Source organism: Capra hircus, chromosome 22 (genome assembly GCF_001704415.2).
Source record: "Capra hircus breed San Clemente chromosome 22, ASM170441v1, whole genome shotgun sequence".
NCBI classification, from domain to species: Eukaryota; Metazoa; Chordata; class Mammalia; order Artiodactyla; family Bovidae; genus Capra; species Capra hircus.
The window spans coordinates 16,903,828-16,918,661 of NC_030829.1; the positions used below are offsets into that span (position 1 = coordinate 16,903,828).

The 14,834-nt window shown below is 45.6% G+C and overlaps 1 protein-coding gene across 1 annotated transcript in view; it reads left to right on the forward strand.

The window, feature by feature from the left end:
- The window catches only part of LHFPL4 (lipoma HMGIC fusion partner-like 4), a 33,500-nt gene continuing 19,924 nt past the window's right edge, over positions 1,259-14,834 (forward strand). The window contains exon 1 of the mRNA XM_013973450.2: positions 1,259-2,780. Coding sequence (XP_013828904.1) covers positions 2,375-2,780 — 406 coding nt within the window. The 5' untranslated portion in view covers positions 1,259-2,374. The remainder of the gene's footprint in view (positions 2,781-14,834) is intronic.

Genomic DNA, 14,834 nt, shown 5'->3' on the forward strand with positions numbered 1-14,834 from the left:
TTTTTTTTAATTTGAAAACAACACTGCCTATCTATTATTTTGCCAAATTTGGACACTGAAGAAAAAAAATCCCATTAACTATCAACACCAGTTCTTTAAAAAAGTTTTTTTTTTTTTTAATACCAAGAAAGCAAGAAGTACATCATCTCGGCAAAACAAAAACAAAAACAACCAAAAACCCCACAAAAACCCACTCCCTCTCCCCATGAGAAAAAAGACAGGTGGCAACCTCACATGATAGTATTTTCTTTGTAGATAGTTCTAAATTTCATCAGACTGATCCCTGTGTATAGTCCAGTCCTTGGATCGTACTAACATTATTTTCACCACCCCTCAATACCTGTCAAGTGGGGCTTAATCTGCCCACTTTACAGATGGGGAAACAGAGGTTCAAAGAGCAAGTGCAAGATCAGGGAGACAGTAAGTAGTAGCCAGAGTTTTCTGGATGCCAGCTTAGATCACCTTGGCAGAACCTAAACCAAAAGCTATTTCACAGCAGGGAAAAAATGACCTGCACTGGCCCCCCTGGTACGCCCCCTCGTGTTCTCAGGTCTAATCGTGAGTCGACTTGGATGCTTTGTCCTTTAACACACTACAAGCTCATGATGCATCCACTTCATGCCAGGCACCGGGAAAGTGTAGGAGGACAAACCAACACGTCCCCAGCCTCCTTCTCTCCTGTTCCCCATACTCACCCTGGGTCCTGCTCTCCAGGCCTAACTCCTAATGCACTGGCGGCCAACGAATCCCCACCGCGGGAGTGGCTGTTAACAGTTTTGTGGGGGGTTTCCCTCTCCCAGAGGTGTTGGCAGTTTCCTAGGAGCCTCTGGGAACTTTCAATACCTCCAAGACCCAAAGGACTGGAAGTGTAATGGTGCAACTCGAGGCACTGGGATAGGCTTTACCTGAGTTAACCTGGGAGCCAGGGGTCAGTTCAAACTCTTATCAACTAATACCCTGCTCGGACCCTCCCCCGTTCCCATGGGCTTTGCGTGGGCCCCGCAACCCCACAGCTCGGGCTGGGAAAACGGGGTCCCCCAAATTAGAAGGCCTTACTGTGGAGGAGGCTTACTGCTCGGGCTTGGGGACCCCCAGGACCGTGCCTACCCGGCTCCCTGACTGGACTGCTAGAACGCGGAGCTCCCCTTTCCTGTTCCGCTCCGCTCCGCCCCGCACGCCTGCTGCAGGAACGCGCCTCCGTCGGGCCGCGCCGGTGCACGAGAGCTCGCGCCTCGGCGCGGGAGCGCGCCCCGGGGAGAACCCGAGCAAGATGGAGGCCGCGCAGAGGCCGCCGCCTGGGCCCGGCAAGCCGCCTCTGGGAGCGCAGAGCCGCGGCGCCTAGGCCGTGCCAGTCCTGGACCCACCGCTCCGGATCGGGCCCAGGTTGGTCTCCCCGCACCCCCTCCCCGCGGCCGCAGCCTCCGCGCGCGTCCGGCCTGGGCGCGGGGTAGCCGCCCCCCACCCCCCACCCCCGGCCCTACTGGGGCCCGGCCGCTCCCCCGCTCCCCGGCGACGGCCCCCTGCCCCTTGCCCACTAACTCGCGGCCCGGGCTGCCCGCCGGCCCCGGTCCGTCGTCCCCTTGGCCTGGAAAACCTCTCTACCTAGCCCTGGCGCGCCAAACCTAGCCTCCCCTCAGCCTCCATCCAGCCCTGTCTTCTGAGGGACCCTCCCAACCCCCCGCCCCGTGTTCAGACCCTGCAGTCCCGGTCCCCCGATGTTCCTCTAGCCTCATCCTGGTTCTTCCACTTCGCCCTCCCTGTCCCAGCCCCCATATCACCTTCCCAGTCCCCTAGTACTTGCCCCGTATATCCCCTTCTTACCCTCTCACGGAAGCGCCCACCTCCCTTTCCACAGACCCCTTTTAGACACCCAATACCAGACCTCCTTTTACCCCTAATACCAACCCCCAAATTCCCTTCCGACCTCCCTGTAAAACCCCTCAGCTAATTCTTCAGTACCGGACCACAGCCTCCATTCCATCTCCCCACGATTCCCTCTTACTCCGCCAATACTAGTCCCCAAGCCCCCTCCCCAACTCCACCATAACCACTTTCTAGCACTCCCCCCAGCTCCCATATTCTCATCCCAGCCCCCCAACTTTCACATGGCCTCTTCCTAGGTCCCCGAATTGGAGATCTTTGCCAGTCTCCCCCTCCCCCGACCCCTCCCCAGTACTCTCATGACCCCTTCCTAGCTCCTCCATACCAGCCCCCGGGTCCACTCAGCTCCGCCTCAGGCCCCGCCCTCGCGGGTACCTTGGCTCAGGGCCGCTTCTCGCGTGCGTCCCCAGCTCCCGCCCGGCAGCCCGGCGGTCGGTCCCGGGCCGGCGGCCCCCGCCAGCCGCCGCCGCCGCCGGCCCCGCCCCCGGGCACCATGCTGCCCTCGCAGGAGGCCTCCAAGCTCTACCACGAGCACTACATGCGGAACTCGCGGGCCATCGGCGTGCTATGGGCCATCTTCACCATCTGCTTCGCCATCATCAACGTGGTGGTCTTCATCCAGCCCTACTGGGTGGGCGACAGCGTGAGCACCCCCAAACCTGGCTACTTCGGCCTCTTCCACTACTGTGTGGGCAGCGGGCTGGCGGGCCGAGAGCTCACCTGCCGTGGCTCGTTCACCGACTTCAGCACCATCCCGTCCGGCGCCTTCAAGGCGGCCGCCTTCTTCGTGCTGCTCTCCATGGTGCTGATCCTCGGCTGCATCACCTGCTTTGCGCTTTTCTTCTTCTGCAACACGGCCACGGTCTACAAGATCTGCGCCTGGATGCAGCTCTTGGCAGGTAGGGGAGGGGCGGGGGCGGGACCCCTAGAACAGACGCCGAGGACGGGGCTCCTTTCTTCCGAGACCCCTTTTTGAAGGAGTCAGAGATAGATTCTGCTCCTCTGTCTAAAGACACACCTCCTTCACTGACTCTTAGTAGCCACTGGGGAGGGGATTCTATGAGAGAGACACGTTGGGGCAGAGGGCAGAGGCTTAGAGCTGTCTATAGGTTTGTGTGCCTGGATGTGGGAAGATTGCGTTTATTGATGTGTTAAGCATTTTGTCTGAGTTTCTGAGGGTCTCTGAGAGTCTCTTTTGGTTGTCTTAGGGGAAAGAATTGTCTGAATGAAGAGTTACTCTATATGTGAGTGATTTCTGTTGCACTGAAAAAAAGCATGAGATGGGGAATCAAGAGTTCTGACTTTGACCTTTAACTTGCTTATGTTATCAACTTCGATGTTTCACTTTACTTCTCCGAGGCTCTGTTTTCTCATCTGTAAAACAGTGGAGAAGATTCCAAATACTCATGAAAAAGTATTTTGTAAACTATGAAGTGCTGTGAAAAGATGAGGGGGGTTGGAGAAGGCTGTCTATCGTGTCTATCCAATGTTTGAAATGTGGGTGGTTGACAACACCTGGAAACATGGGTCTCTGGAGGGCAAGTCTCCAGCACCCCCTACCCCAAAGGCAGAAAGGGTTCTGGTGCCATGCCTAGTGAGAATGAGTCTCTGGGGACTCTCTGAAATGTTTGGCTAAGACAGACACCTTGCCCTAAAGACCAGAGAAGGACCTTTTGGGAGTAGGAACTGCTGAGACAGTTTTCCAGGATCCATTAGAGACTCCCTCCCCCCACCCCTGCCTACCTTTCAATCGAAGACAGATTTTGAAGATTCAGCAACTTGGGCATTTGCCTAGTTGCAGGCAGAGAAGAGAGTTGGGCTGGGGAAAATGGGGCCAGGATATGGCAGGGATATGGAGGAGGAAGACTGATGAAGATATGGTGAAGGAAAAAGCTTAGAGCATTCCAGGGTTGAGAAAGAAAAGGGAAAATGTGATGATTATGCAGCTAAGATGGTTTTTAAAAATAAGTCTCAGGATATTCAACAAGTGTCAGCCCCTTCAAAAGACACCTCCTGTAGAAGGTGTTCTGTCACTTGCTGATGATTCCACTGCTTAAAACACTGTAAGGAATTGTCTTTGGATTGTGAGGCATATGCTCTTGAACATTGTCATGGAGGGAAAACTACCATCTTTTCAAGAAGGTCTCTGGTTTTTGGAAATGGCCAAGTGTAGAAAACACAGGAGGTGATCAAATTGAGACTGGTCGCTGGAGATGAAAGTCAAGGTGTGAAAGCAAAATCAGGAGACTGGTTTGCTTGCCTAGGAGGACTGTTACAAATGCTTGGAGGAATTATGGGCTCATTGGAAGAACTAATCAAGCTCTCAAAAGGACTGCCTTGCAGAAGTCAGCATTTATTCAGTATGGACATTCTGATGGGGTTGTTTCAAGTCCATCTCACTACAATCAACTTAGATGGAGGTCTTTTAAGATTCTGGAGAAAATGAGAAAGGAGAATTGTAGGATGTGTGTGTGGGGGTATCTGTCAATTCCCAGAAAGTGATTTTCATTCTACTCTTATAAGGTGAGCCAGAAAGAATATAAACTCAGCTGGAACTCCCATTTCCTGAACTTTAATTTGTAGTCTGCAGATGGGTTGTTGACCTCTTGCTCTTCCAATTCTCTGTAATCCATGTGGGTTTAAACTTGGGGATTTGATGAACTATCCAACAACCCCATGTAAATACAGAATTTCAGGGATCTGAGAAATCAGTTTCTTTGAACCCTGCCTTCTTCCACTCCTATCTTAGAGAGAGGAAACTGAGCCTAGAGGAGTGAAGGTCACACAGCCAGTAATAGAGTAAACTAGGCTTGACTCCTGGCCCAGTGCTCTTTCCCTTGTCTAACTGCCCCACTCCAAAGGTGGTTATCAGAGTTGAGCAGTTCATTCTATCTGGCTTAGGGATTTCTGAGCTCTGGGTAAGTGATTGATTCACTTTGCTTAATAAAGGGCAGGGACTGGAGCACTGGACTACTAGTCATGGCATTGTGCTGGGGTGTGTGTGTGTATCTTAGCTAATTCTGCCTGTGACTCACCATGCAGTGTTAAGCAACCATTTTTGGCTTAAATCTCAGTTTTCTCATCTGTACAATGGGGGACTAATCAGTCAGATTAGTGGATTTAAAATATGTCTTTCAGCCATGTGGGGTTCCTAGAATACCTCTTTCACTAAGATCATTCTACTTAGAAAGGGAGAAATCAGTCATTCTCAGAGAAACTGCAGAGAAGAGGACCTTGTTTGTATCACATAAGTAGAGAGCCTTCTCTGGCAGTCCAGTGGTTAAGACTCTGTGCTTCTACTGCAAGCAGCATGGGTTCAATCCCTGGTTGGGGAACTAAGATCCTGCATGCCATGCAGCAAAAAAAAAAAAAAAAAATAGAATGCCTGTTGTATAGTTTTTGTTCAAGTGAACATTTACTCAGGTTTTTTGTTTGTTTTTGTCTTTGGCTGCATTATGAAGCATGTTGGATATTAGTTCCCCACCTAAGGATAAAACCCCTGCCCCCTGCATTGGGAACATGGAGTCTTAACCACTAGACCGCCTGGGAAGTCCCTTTCCTTAAATATCTTAGGGTCTTCTGGGTGCAGAGCACTGGACCATTGGGAAAATACAAAGAGAGATTTATTCCCTTCTGTATTTCTCACCTGCTCAGTGATCATCCCTCTGCTAGGTGCTGCAACACTGAGATCAACTCTGACCTCAAGGCTCCTAGGTCTATAAAGCACAATCTCTGCTCACAGGAAGCTTACCGTCTAGCTGAATCACTATATTGATCAACACTCTCTCAGTGAAGTGACAGAAAGCCAACTCAAGCTGACTTAAGTAAATTAAAATAAGGTAAAGGGGGTAGATATGCAGATGACACCACCCTTATGGCAGAAAGCAAAGAAGAACTAAAGAGCCTCTTGATGAAAGTGAAAGAGGAGAGTGAAAAAAGTTGGCTTAAAACTCAATTCAGAAAACTAAGATCATCCCATTGCTTCATGGCAAATAGATGGGGAAACAATGGAAACAGTGACAAACTTAATTTTCTTGGGCTCCAGCGTCACTGCAGATGGTGACTGCATCCATAAAATTAAAAGACACTTGCTCCTTGGAAGAAAAGCTATGACCAACCTAGACAGCATGTTAAAAAGCAGAGATATTACTTTGCCAACAAAGGTCTGTCTAGTCAAAGCTATAGTTTTTCCAGTAGTCATGTATGGATGTGTGAGTTGGACTACAAAGAAAGCTGGGCACCAAAGGATTGATGCTTTTGAACTGTGGTGCTGGAGAAAAGGCTCTTGAGAGTCCCTTGGACTGCAAGGAGATCCAATCAGTCTATTCTAAAGGAAAATCAGTCCTGACTGGAAGGGCTGATGCTGCAGCTGAAACTCCAATACTCTGGCTACCTGATGCAAAGAACTGACTCATTTGAAAAGACCCTGATGCTGGGAAAGATTGAAGGTGGGAGGAGAAGGGGACAACAGAGGATGAGATGGTTGGATGGCATCACCGACTCAATGGACATGAGTTTGAGTAAGCTCCGGGAGTTGGTGATGGACAGGGAAGCCTGGCATGCTCCAGTCCATGGCGTCCCAAAGAGTTGGACATGACTGAGCAACTGAACTGAACTGAAAGAGAGTAGTGGTTTTGGCTCACATACATTAATAGTCAGGAGCATTGGCTTCAGGCATGGATGGATCCAGATGCTCAAATAATGTCATTAAAAATAAGTCTCTCTCCATTTTCTGATTCCTCTGTGTTGGCTTGTTGTTAAGTTCACTTCTCTTTTGAAGGTGATAGGTATGGCTCCCAGCAGCTCTGAATTTACATTGCTTCAACTTAGCACTGCCTGTGGACAAAAGAACACTTGTTATTCAGTGATTGCAGAAAAAATTCCAGGGCTCATTCTGATTGGCTCAGCTTTGGTCAAGAGTCCACCTCTTAATGAATCAGTGAGACTTTGTCTAAGGTCTCGGCCACCTGCCCATTCCTGGGACACATGAACTGATAGGGGAGAAAGAGATTCCCACACAGGGAAATCAGGTGTGACCACTGGAGAGGTACTGTAGGTTAGACAATTGCAGACAGAAACCTCCCCCTGGACAGTCTGAGCACTAATATGTGCTCAACCTTAGGTGCTGTGGAAACCCAGGGCAATTGAGGAGGTTGCTGGCTTACTGGGGAGGTGAAGCTTGAGTAGGGCTGGGTGTGGCCAGATGTGAGGTTTGAGAGAGCATTCTGAATGGAGGGGAAGATCATGGTGGAGAGACAGAGGGGAGAAAGCCACATCTGGCTTGAGTGTGGGCTTCACTTAGGGGAGCAGCAGGGAACAGGGCCAGGAAGGAATGATGGAGCTCCAGTGTGCGAGGCTCTGAGCACTGGGTCAGAAATTTTAATCAGCAGATAGTTCAAAGCTATGACCACTGTTATTATTCAGGAAAAAACAGTTAACAATTTCTGAGCCTTTATTATTATATGCTTGACCACATGCTAAACATTTACATGCATACTATTATTGACTCCTCACAACCTCCCTATGGAGTAGGTACCCTAATGAATATTTCATAGGTGAGAAACTGAGCCTCAGAAAGGAGAGTCATTTGTCCAAGGTCATGCAGTGGGTAAGTGGTTGAGCCAGAACTGTAACCCTGTCTGTCTAACTTGAAAGCCCAAGGATTTATGAAGGATTTATAAAGGAACATTCAGGATGGGAATAAAGACAGGACAAATTTGCCAGAAGAGCTGAATGCTAAGTGCAAAGACTGGGAGACTCAGGTGGCTCTTTGTGGAGTGAGGTGTCAGCTTTTCAGGGCTTGTCAGAATCTCTCTGCTGTGCTTTATCTGGTCTTTCCCATTTACGAGGTGCTAGCCATTTTCACATTCATTATGTCATTTGCTCTTCATCTGTTAAAAATGACTTGTCTAAAGGTCAGACATCTAGCGAAGGGAGGAGCTGAAACTTCATATGAGTCTAAATGGATCTAGAATCTGTTTTTACCCCTGAACTGGGACCCAGGATGTGAATATACAGATTACAACAGTAAGGTCAATGTACTGAGTGCTCACCTGTGGGCTGAGTGAGGTTAGCCAAGGGGAGGTTGCTAGCTGGAAGCCTGGTTCAGGGTCAAGAGGGGGCAGTGTGGAGAAGTGGTGGAGGACTTAGAATTCCTGCTCTGCCACCTCCCAGTTGTGTTCCTTGGATAAATGGGGTTTCTTCTCCGATTCTCAGTTCCCTTTTTGGTAAGATGATGATTATGTACCTACTTCAGAGGTGATGGAAAGAAAGAAATGAAGCCATGGGGCTGGAATGCTGAGTGTGGTTCCTGGTGCACAGTGATCAACCGATGAACGGTCACTCTTATTCCCGTGACGTAGTCTGAGTGAAGAGCTGCTTGTGAGGAGTCCTTGCTGCTCGGGTGAAAGACTCTGGACTTGCTGAGTTGATCCGAGGCCTTGAGAAGCCAAGGACTGTTAGCTGCGAAGGGTCCTACTCGCCAGCTGGCTCCACACCCTCATTGTAGAAATGAAAAAACTGAGTTCTAGAGAGAAGAGACACATTCACGGTCACAAAGTGAGACCCTTCTGTCTACAGAAGGGAGATGATTCTGACCACATTTACTCAGTGTTGAGGGCCTACTATGTGCAGGGCACTGACTGGTGCTAGAATCACCATGGAGAAGAGAGCATGTGAGATGGAGTGGGAGCTGGGGAGACTGATGGCAACACCGGGGGTTGGGTAGTGATCACAGGTGAGCATCTTCCAGCCTAAGATGTGTGTCCTAAATCATCCGGGGTCTCTGTGCTACAAACAGCGACGTCACTACAGCTTAGAATATGTATCCACATTCCTCCCCACTTCCGTGGGTTATGTGTTACATCTAGTTTGGGGTTTTCTTCATCCAGACAGTCTTTGTTGTATGCAGTGAGACTGCTGAGCACATGTGGGGACTTTCTTTCCTCCTACCCTTTTTCCCTCCCTCCTTTTCTTTCTCCACCAACTCTCCTTTCTTCCTTCTTTCTTGCTTTCACCTTCCTTCCCTCCCTCCCTTCTTTCATTTTCTGCTTTGCTCCCTCTCTCCCTACACCCTTCTCACACCAGTCCTCTTACTGACAGCCTCCTCTGTGTGTTAGGCTCAGGGAAGCCTGAGTGAGTCCTCTTTCCCAGGAATTTCCCACGCGGTCCAGTGGTTGAGATTCTGAACTTCCCCTGCAGGGGGCGCGGGTTCCATCTCTGGTCAGGAAAGTTCTGCGTGCTGCGTGGTTTGTGCTGTGCTGTGCTTAGTCCCTCAGTCGTGTCGGACTCTTTGTGACACCATGGACTGTAGCCCGCCAGGCTCCTCTGTCCATGGGGATTCTCCAGGCAAGAATACTAGGGTGAGTTGCCATGCCCTCCTCCAGGGGATCTTCCCAACCCAGGGATCGAACCGAGGTCTCCCGCATTGCAGGCAGATTCTTTACCATCTGAGACACCAAGGAAGCCCAAGAATACTGGAGTGGGTAGCCTATCCCTTCTTCAGGGGATCTTCCCAACCTAGGAATTGAACCGGGGTCTCCTGCATTGCAGGCGGATTCTTTACCATCCAAGCTACCAGGGAAGCCCATGGTATTGCCAAGGGGGAAAAAAAAAGGAGTCCTTGCTCATAGCATAATGAGAGATGTAGGAAAGAAATCAGATCATCACACTGTAGGATGACACATGAAATGACTGAATCACGCAAGGGTATCTTGGGGCACGCACTTCTGACACATTAAGGACAGCCAGGGAAGTCTTCCAAAAAAGTAACAGCGTTTGAGATGAGTCTTAAAGGATGGGGAGGAAGGAGAGGCGGAACCAGGCACAAGAGACAGTATGATTTAAGGTGCGGAGGAGGGGAAAGCCTGGTGCATTTCCGGCGCCACAAACAATTAGTGTGAAGGGAGGTGAGAGCTGAGACTGGGAAGATGGACAAGGGCTGCACCGTGGATGCCTTGTACACCACGCTGAGGAGTTTAGACTTTATAAGCAGCGGATAGTTGTTGACTTTTTAAAAAGTGTTTAAAATTCTTTGACTTTTGTTTTCCTTTTGGAAAAGTTAATACATTGCATATGAAACAAAATTCAAAAGATAAAATGACGTACAATCACATGTGTCCTCCCTGCTCTCATCCCTCAGGGATCCTCCCAGAGGTCTCTTCCCAGGGGCCTCTTCTCAGGGGCAAACACTTTTACCATTTCTTGAGTATCCTTTCTGAGAAATTGCATAAATATACAAGCAAATGCCAACAATTTTTTTTTTCATCAACGGTATACTAGTTATCTATTGCTGCAGAGAAAATTACCCCCAAACCCAGTGGCTTACTCATTTCTTATCTCTGTTTCTGTGAGTCACAGGTATTTGGGAGCAGCTTAGATGGGTAGTTCTGGCTCAAGGTCTCTCATGGAATTGCACCCAAGACCTCAGTGAGGACTGGGGTCAGCTGAAGCTTGATTTGGGTTGGAAGAGACCTCAGAATAAGTGATCTGAGAGAAAGAAGAAGATACATTGTGCATCCCCCTCTTTTGGTAACAGCTTTATTGGGATATAAATCATGTGTCACAAAATTCTCATGTATAAAGTGTACAATTTAGTAGTTTTTAGTATATTTACAGAGTTGTGTAACCATTACCGCAATTGATTTTAAGATATTTACATCACCTCAAGAAGAAGGCTTATACCCTTAGGTTGTCACCCCCTAAGCCTACCATCCCCATCCTCTCCCTCCTCTAAGCAACCTTTAACCTACTCTCTTATCTAGTAAGACTGTTCTGGGCATTTTGTATAAATTGTTGTTGTTTAGTCACTAAGACATGTCTGATTCTTTTGCAATCTCATGGACTGTAGCCTACCAGGCTTCTCTGTCCATGGGATTTCCCAGGCAAGAACAGGAGTGGCTTGCCATTTCCGTCTTCACTTGTGTGAATAGAATCGTATAATTTGTGGTCTTTGTGACTGACCTCTTTCACTTAGCATAATGTTTTCAAGGTTCATTCATGATGTAGCATATGTCAATATTTCTTCCCTTTTTTATGGCTGAATAATATTCCACTGTGTGGATATACCACATTGTGTTTATCGATTTATCAGCTGTTGGGCATTTGGGTTGTTTCTATCTTTTGGCTATTTTGAATACTGTTGCTGTGAATATTTGTGTACAAGTTTTTGTGTGGATACATGTTTTTGGTTCCCTTGGATATGACATGTTTTCAGTTCCCTTGGATATATATGTGGGAGTGGAATTGCTGGCTCAAGTGTCAACTTTAACATTTTGAAGAACTGCTAGATTGTTTTCCAAAGTGGCAGTATCATTTTACATTCCCACCAGCAAGTGTATGAGGGTTCTTATTCATATCCTCATCAACACTTGTGTTATTATCTTTTTTTTTTTTTTAACCTGACTTTTTGATTATAGCCATCCTAGTGGGTATGAACGGATAATTCACTGTGGGTTTGGTTTGCATTTCTCTAACAACTAAACATCTTTTCACATGCTTGTTTTCCATTTGCATATCTTATTTGGAGAAACATTTATTCAAGTCCTTTGCCCATTTTTTTCCTTTCAGTTTTATTGAGATATAATTGACACATAGCACTGTATAAGTTTCAGGCATACAGCATAATTTGGCTTACATATATTATGAATGATTATCACAATAAGTTTAGCAAACATCCATCATCTTCAGTTCAGTTCAGTTCAGTCGCTCAGTCGTGTCCAACTCTTTGCGACCCCATGAATCACAGCACGCCAGGCCTCCCTGTCCATCACCATCTCCCGGAGTTCACTCAAACTCACATCCATCGAGTTGGTGATGCCATCCAGCCATCTCATCCTCTGTCGTCCCCTTCTCCTCCTGCCCCCAATCCTTCCCAGCATCAAAGTCTTTTCCAATGAGTCAACTCTTTGCATGAGGTGGCCAAAGTATTGGAGTTTCAGCTTCAGCATCAGTCCTTCCAATGAACACCCAGGACTGATCTCCTTTAGGATGGACTGGTTGGATCTCCTTGCAGTCCAAGGGACTCTCAAGAGTCTTCTCCAACACCACAGTTCAAAAGCATCAGTTCTTCGGTGCTCAGCTTTCTTCACAGCCCAACTCTCACATCCATACATGACCACTGGAAAAACCATAGCCTTGACTAGACGGACCTTTGTTGGCAAAATAATATCCCTGCTTTTGAATATACTATCTAGGTTGGTCATAACTTTCCTTCCAAGGAGTAAGCGTCTTTTAATTTCATTTTTTGCTGCAATCACCATCTGCAGTGATTATGTAGATACAAAATTAAAGAAATAGAAAAAAAATTTTTGTGTGATAAGAACTCTTGTGATTTACTCTTTTTTGTTTGTTTTTAGGATTTACTCTCAACAACTTTCATATATAATATACAGCAGTGGCAATTATATTTCTAATACTGTACATTACATTCCTAGTACTTATTTATCTTATCCCTGGAAGTTTGTACCTTTTGACCACCTTCATCCTATTCTGTCTCACTCCGCCCCCACCTCTGATAACCACAAGTCATCTGATTTCTTTTTCTGATTTTTTAAAGTATAATTTACCTACTGTGCTATGTTAGTTCCTATCATACAACATAGTGATTTGATATTTCTGTATATTTCAGAATGATCACCATGATAACTCTGGTTACTCCGTTACTATACAAAGACATTACATAGTTATTGACTATATTCCCCACACTGTATCTTACATACCCATAACTCATTTATTTTGCAGCTGGGAGTTTGTACCTCTTAATCTCTCACTCACCTATTTCTTTCCTCTCTACATCCCCTTCCCCTTTACCCATTTTCAAATTGTGTTATTTTTCTTTTGACTATTGAGTTGTAAGAATTCTTTTTGTTCTTGATATAAGTCCCTTATCAGATATATGATTTGCATATATTTTCTAGTATTCTGTGGCTATCTTTTCACCTTCTTGATAGTGTTCTTTGTAGCACTGAAGTTTTAAATTTACATAAAGTCCAACTTATCATTCTGTTGTTGTTGCTTGTGCTTTAGATGTCATATCTAAGAATCCGTTTCCAAATCCAAGGTTACAGAAATGTCCCTGTATGTTTTTCTCTAAGAGTTTTATAGTTTCCATGCTTACACTTAGGGCTCTGATCCATTTGAGTTAATTCTTGTGTACGGTGTAAGGTAAGGGCTCAACTTCATTCTTTTGCTTGTGGCTGTCCAGTTGTCCCAGCAGTGTTTATTGAAAACAGTGTTCCTTCTGAGTTGAATGGTCTTGGCGCCCTTACCTAAAATCACCTGACTATGGGTTAATTTCTGGACTCTCATTTCTGTTCTGTTGATCTGTATGTCTACCCTTATGCCAGTAACAGACTGTCTTGATGACTGTTGCTTTCTAGTGAGTTTTCCAATCAGGAAGTGTGAGTCCTCCAACTGCATTCCTTTTTCAAGATTGTTTTGGGCATCATACTGCCTTTTTCTAAAAAAAACTGAAGTATAGTTGACTTATACAATATTTAATATTGTGTTAGTTTTATGTGTACAACAAAGTGATTCAGTTATATATTTTTCAGATTATATTCCATTATAAGTTATTATAAGATACTGAATATAGTTCCCTCTGTCATTATAGTAAATCCTTGTTGTTTATCTATTTTATGTATAGAATTTTGTGTCTGTTCATCCCTTATTCTTAATTTATTCCTTTCCCCTCTCCCTTTCCCCTTTGGTAGCAATAAGTTGGTTTTCTAGTTGTGAGTCTGTTTCTGTTTTGTATGATATTCTCTGAGTCCATCCATGTCGCTGCAGGTGACAGTATTTCATTATTTTTATGACTGAATAATATTCCATTGTGTATATATGTATATCACTTTTTTTTGGGTCTTTTCTGGATGTATGTCCAGGGGTGGGATAGCTGGATCATATGTTGCCTCTATTTTCAGTATTTTAGGGAACCTGCATACTGTTCTCCATTGTGGCTGCAATAATTTACATTCCCACCAACAGTGTAGGAGGGAATGTTCTCCACATCCTCTCCAGCATTTATTATTTGTAGACTTTTTGAGGCTAGCCATTCTGACTAGTGTGAGGTAATACCTCATTGTGGTTTTTATTTGCATTTCTCTAATAGTGATGTTGAGCATCTTTTCAGGTGCCTATTGGCCACCTGTACGTCTTCTTCAGAGAATTGTCTTCTGCCTTGCGCATTTAAAAATTGGATTATTTGGTTCTTTTGAGTTGTATGAGCTCTTTATATATTTTGGTTATTAACCCCCTCGTCAACTGCACAGTTTGTGAATATTTTCTCCCATTCTGTAGGGTGTCTTTTCATTTTGTTGACGGTTTTCTTCGGTATGCAAAAGTTTTTAAATTTGATTAGGTTCCATTTGCTAATTTTTGCTTTTATTTCTTTTGCCTTGGGAGACTGATCCAAGAAAATATTGCTACGCTTTATTTCAGAGAATGTTTTGCCTATGTTCTCTTTTAGGAGTTTTATGGTGTCATGTCTTATATTTAGGTCTTTAAGCTACTTTGAGTTTATTTTTGTATATGGTGTGAGGGAATGTTCTAATTTAATTGATTTACATGTGGCTGTCCAGCTTTCCCAACACCCTTTGCTGAAGAGACAATCTTTTTTCCATTGTACCTTCTTGCCTCCTTTGTCGTAGCAACTGCCTTTTATGTTCTAATCTCAGACATCACAGACCACTTCTGCCACACTCTATTTTTAGAAGTGAGTTACTAAATCCAGCCCACATTCAAGGGAAGGAGAATTCAGCTCCTCCTCTTGAAAAGAAGTATATTTTAAAATTTGTGGACATATTTAAAAACCACCACAAATGGTAGGATACTAAACAGTTGGTTTGTCTTGCTTTTTAAACTCAACAACACATTTGGAAATTGTACCAAATCAGTGTATAGAGATCTTTTTCTTTAAGAGCTGCATAGTATACTTTTTTTTCCCCAAGATTTCT